The sequence below is a fragment of the Glycine max genome, chromosome 14 (assembly GCF_000004515.6).
Source record: "Glycine max cultivar Williams 82 chromosome 14, Glycine_max_v4.0, whole genome shotgun sequence".
NCBI lineage: Eukaryota > Viridiplantae > Streptophyta > Magnoliopsida > Fabales > Fabaceae > Glycine > Glycine max.
The window spans coordinates 18,155,278-18,160,837 of NC_038250.2; the positions used below are offsets into that span (position 1 = coordinate 18,155,278).

The window sequence follows — 5,560 nt, forward strand, 5'->3', positions numbered from 1 at the left end:
ATCTCTTGACTAATATTAAAAAAAACTATCAATTTTAAGAAATATTCCTTAGTAATAATTAAGGGGGTATTTGGTTTGCCTTTTTTTATTTTCATTTTCACTGGAAATAATAAAAATAAGCTTGGTTGGATTTTTGAAAATATTTTCAGTAATAAAAACTCAAAATAATAAAATTTCGTTTTAATGTTTTCATTTGAAACCAGAATCTCATTTTAAAAATATAGCTTAGCTTGTAGGAAGCACAAGAGTACACAGTGGCAATAATAATATAGTAACGCACTAACGCGTCATTTGACCTTTCGGCTCCTTTTTAGTTTTGGTATGAACACTGTGACTTGTGACTGATTTATGACTATGATTGCAGAAGAAAATAATAGAAAATGAATGACTTTTGGGGTTGGAAGGAAAATCAATGGTAAAGGCAGCAGGCATGGCATGACAAAAAAGTCTCAATTTCTCAAACAAAGTTTTGAAAGGAAAAGGACATTCACAACTCACTTCACAAACTGCGATCAAGTGAAGCAGCCATTTCCACTCCCTTCCATATCACATTCACTTTTTGACAAGCTAGATGAGGTATTTACTATTCAATTACCACATCCATGTTTTGATTTTTTTCTAAGTAGAAAAATTTAGTAACTAGTAAAGTTTGTTCATTAGTGGATTGCTCATCAATTTCCTCCGTATCATATAGTAAGATACATATACAATTACAAACGTATACATTTTAGTTTTTCATTACAAATATTTGTGTTCTCATCTATGTACAAGCTATATACTTGTTAGTTGCCAATTTTAGTTGTTATATAGAAATGACTTCTTTTAATGCTGAATCCTTCATAGTTAATTAAGGCTTTGCCTGGGAACAATAATGGAAGGGATGAAGCTTAAAAGGTGGCTCGTGAGTGTTTTGTTCCTCATTGTTGCCACAGTGAGCAATGCAGCAGGTAAATCACAATTTCACTTTTTTATGTTATGGTTTTCTTGTTCATCTATTAAACCATCTGATTCAGTTGAAGGTCTTAAAATGCAGCCGCAGTTGTGGTTTTGTCACAATTCTTGATATTACAGGAAATTGTAGACAAATGCAGCCACAATGCGGTTGCAGAAACCGGTTTTTTTAAAACCTACTTGATTGTTAGTCAAAGATGTTAAGTTGAAACCTTTGCTTTTCTTGCATTAATTTTGACAGTATGCATGTTACTTTTTTCTGCTTTGTTGTTTGAACAACTGGGTAAGGAGAAGCGATAAGTAGATGCAAATACAAGGAAAAGATACTTGAATGTGTATCATATTTTTTCAGCTGATGAAGCATCACATTTTTTTAATCTAGGTGCATTTGTGGGGGTAAACATTGGCACTGATGTTACTGATCTTCCATCTGCTTCAAACGTGGTTGCTATTCTAAAAGCACATCAAATTACACACGTGCGTCTGTACAATGCCAATGAGCACATGCTACGAGCCCTTTCAAACACTGGCATTGAAGTGATTGTTGGTGTCACAGATGAAGAGATATTAGGCATTGGAGAATCTGCATCAGTTGCTGCAGCATGGATTAGTAAGAATGTGGCGGCATACATGCCATCCACTAACATCACAGCAATATCAGTAGGCAGTGAGGTTCTCACCTCAGTCCCAAATGTTGCACCTGTTCTGGTTCCTGCCATGAACCATCTTCACACAGCACTTGTTGCTTCAAACCTTAACTTTCGCATTAAGGTTTCAACGCCGCTGTCCATGGATATAATTTCTAGGCCTTTTCCTCCTTCTACAGCCACCTTTAACTCCTCATGGAACTCCACAATCTACCAACTCCTTCAGTTTTTGAAGAACACAAATTCCTCTTACATGTTAAATGCGTACCCTTATTATGGATACACTAAAGGAGATGGCATTTTCCCAATTGAATATGCTCTATTCAGTCCCCTCTCTCCAGTGAAGCAAATTGTTGACCCGAACACACTATTCCATTACAACAGCATGTTTGAGGCTATGGTGGATGCTACCTATTATGCCATAGAAGCCTTCAATTTCAATAATATACCTATTGTTGTCACGGAAACTGGTTGGCCAAGTTTTGGTGGAGCAAATGAACCAGATGCAAGTACAAAGAATGCTGAGACCTACAATAACAATTTAATCATGAGAGTACTCAATGGTTCAGGTCCCCCTAGCCAACCAAAGATAGCCATTAATACCTACTTATATGAATTATTCAATGAGGACAAGAGGAAAGGTCCTATATCAGAAAGGAATTGGGGTGTTTTTTATGCTAATGGAAGTAGTGTTTATTCCCTGAGTTTTAGTGCTGCCAACATGAGTAATGCAAATTCTCTAGGATCATTTTGTGTGGCTAAAGATGATGCAGACACTGATAAATTGCAAGCTGGCTTGAGCTGGGCTTGTGGACAAGGCCAAGCTAACTGTGTAGCTATTCAACCAGGGAGACCTTGCTATTCCCCCAATAACGTGAAGAGTCATGCCTCTTATGCTTATAATGATTATTTTCAAAAAATGCATAATGCTGGTGGAACATGTGACTTTGATGGTACAGCTACAAAAACTACTGAGGATCCCAGTAAGTCCATGTGCCTTCTTATTTTCTGTTTTATTTCCAACCTTCTGGTATGTTACTTTTGTCACACTTTATAAGTTATTTCTCTGTACTGTCAAAATATATGTAACCAAGGTTTTAAATTGCAATTTGAGATTGCACAAATTGTAGACAAATGCAGCCACAATTGCAGTTTTCGACTGTGATTTAAAACCTTGTATATATGCTATAACCATGTGCTCCTACAATTCTTTTCTTATTGCAACCTGACATTGATAAGCTTGGATCCCATACTCTGCTAGCAAGGTTTTAAATTGTGGTTGTGGTTGCAGTTTCATTGTATGTTTCTTGATATTACTCAAATTACGGGTAAATGTGGTTGATGTGGCCACAATTACAGTCACTGTCACTCAAGAAACCTGGACTTTGTGGCCAAAATCACAGTCACAGACCATTTTTTAAAATCTTGCTGCTATCCTATTTGGTATCAATTACTTAAGATTGCTTAAGGAGAAAGAAATTTCACTTTTCACATATTTTGATCAACAGAGGTAAAAAATAATGATGGACTCCTTCAAAAATTTATCTACCAAGAGTACGAAAGGGTCATGATATCGCTAGTTTCTATTTCATTCTTTCATGTTAAATGTTTACTTGAAATTATTATCATGCCCTCTGTTGAGGAATTGTAGAAGAGTTATGCAATTAATGATGGAAATTTTGCTGCATTGCAGGTTACGGGTCCTGTATATACGCGGGAAGGTGAGATATGACTCTATGTACATCAATTTATGAATAGACTTACTAGTATTTCTTATGTTTTATTATCTGATACGATTATTTGAATATTTTGATAACAGTGCTAACGCAAGCATTGGTGGAAGGAGTTCATCTTCTACAGCACTTGGACTTGGACCTGTAAGTCCAATTGGTGCTAGTTTGAACTTGCAAGTGTCCCCCCTTCAGTATTTGACATCGTTTATTAGTGTAATTTTAGCTCTGGTGTTGTCTTGACCAAAAAGGTCACACGGTTTTAAATTGCAATTTCATCGATTGTTTTTCTGGTCTATACTTTTTGTTCACAGCTCTATGTGCCATCTTTTATGGTCTATTTGGGGTCATTGTAGCTTATATTCTCTAGGTAGGTAGATAGTTGGAGAAATTTAATTCTTTAGATGAAGAAGACAAACCATTGTCATTTTGTTCACATACCAATGTAGTCAATTTATGAGTAGTGAGTAATGTCATTTCTACATGACTTTCTCCACATACACCCATTTTTTACAACATCGTACTGCAATTGGCTACTTGCGTGTTTGGAACATTATAAAACCACATCCATTCCAAAATTCACGTTAATGATGTGTTTTTACTTTAGATGAATGTTGAGAGAGAACAATGATGCACGTTACAAAATTCATTCCAAGCATCGATGTAACGTAACCACATATTTTATTATCATGCACATTCTCAAAAACGATCTGGACCAACTGAGAACATGCCATCAAAATTATGCTTGAGTGATACTCCCCGTCCAATCTCAAATACAAGGAAGAAACTACATGACTTTCTCCCCATACACGTATTTATTGGAAATACAATCTCAATTAAAAGAATAATATTTTGGGAATAACTTAATAATATAAAATTAATTAAGTTTACTTATATTTTAAATTATCATTAAAGATTTTCTTTTACTTGTATCAAGACCGGAAAAAAGTAAGGATTAATTGTGGATCTCTAACCAACCAGCATAAGCCATAAAGAGTCAAGATTAAGCAACCTATAAAGCATCCAATTTCATATCCTTCATGCTGCCCTATATCTATAACCTTACACTCCAGACGAGAGATAAAACAGAGAGCAAGAGATAAAGAAAGGCTACAAAAAAACGTGAGATAAAGAAGAAATAGAGGAGGAGAGACGGTGAAGAAATTAGGAAGAGGAAGAAAGCACTCTACTGCTTTTGATTGATGAAGGCTACGTGAGGCTCTCGGATAAAGTATTGCGGCTGCGGTTTTACTTTCCACAACAACTCTTCTATTAGTCTTCTAGGGTTTAACAAATAAATAGGCTGATTCATGACTCAAAGTCCATAAAAATCAATTATTTTATACTCTAATAGATTGCACTATTTATTTAACTATTTGAATATTATTTAGAGTAAATTACATAGATACCTTGATGTATTCGCTTATTACACTTGAGACGAAGACTAGGGTGCGAAAGTGAAACTCCTTTCGCACTCAACGCAAGTTTCGAAAAAAACAAAAAATGAACCGCGTCTGTTTGATTTAAAAATTAAAAAATAAAATGGTGGAGATCTGTTCAGGGCAACCAATTATAACAAGAGAGATATCTCCCCTTTGGAATAGGGTTCGCCTTCCCCCTCCTCCTTTGGTGTAAGCTTACCCTAGCAGAGGTCGCGGTAAAACAATTGAAATAGAGGCTTTTGTTCATTTAGCATGATTGAAACAGAGGACGAAAGAAGGGTCCTCTGTTATTTCCAGACGCAGCAACGACTTCTTCTTCCCTTTTTGTGTGTTGACGTGACTAACGACGACATATGTTGCAATGAAGCCCAGAAAGCCCAGGTTGGGGGAGCTACTGGGGCAGATCCACAACTAACATTCACCCGTTCCTCTTACCACGTCAATAACCTCGAGAAGGGTATGCCCTAATCAATTGTAGTTTTCATTTTTAAGGTTGAATATGTCCTTAGGCTTATGTTTCGATTTTATGTTAGTTTTAGTTTGGTCGGAGTTGGTTCGTGATACAAATGGCAAGCGGTTCAAGGTTAAGGGACCTGTCAGGACTTATCTAATCTGCAATCCTTCCAGATGTTTGGTGACTCATGTAATCTGCGCATCACTACCAGGAAGTCCCTTTGTGGTGAAGGTATTTCCACTCTTTTGTCACTTTTTATTATTACGGTTGTAGTTTGGTTCAGTTATCCCTGTTATTGTTTGGTTCTTATATTGCTCTTTTGATTGATGTTTGTTT

General features: G+C 36.2%; 1 protein-coding gene across 1 annotated transcript; it reads left to right on the plus strand.

Moving 5' to 3' along the window:
• Positions 1 to 330: 330 nt before the first annotated feature.
• On the plus strand, positions 331 to 3,812 carry LOC100786558 (glucan endo-1,3-beta-glucosidase 4). The gene is made up of 5 exons (XM_006596064.4): positions 331 to 576; positions 844 to 947; positions 1,334 to 2,581; positions 3,292 to 3,319; positions 3,418 to 3,812. The coding sequence occupies exons 2-5, from the start codon at positions 872 to 874 to the stop codon at positions 3,569 to 3,571; spliced, it is 1,506 nt and encodes a 501-aa protein (XP_006596127.1). The 5' UTR covers positions 331 to 576; positions 844 to 871; the 3' UTR covers positions 3,572 to 3,812.
• Positions 3,813 to 5,560: the final 1,748 nt, after the last annotated feature.

Bases quoted from the DNA above. Each gene is read 5' to 3' on its own strand.
- LOC100786558 (XM_006596064.4), top strand. From the start codon at position 872: ATGGAAGGGATGAAGCTTAAAAGGTGGCTCGTGAGTGTTTTGTTCCTC. The intron at 948-1,333 runs GTAAATCACAAT...TTTTTAATCTAG, and splicing joins CACAGTGAGCAATGCAGCAG to GTGCATTTGTGGGGGTAAAC. The intron at 2,582-3,291 runs GTAAGTCCATGT...GCTGCATTGCAG, and splicing joins AAAAACTACTGAGGATCCCA to GTTACGGGTCCTGTATATAC.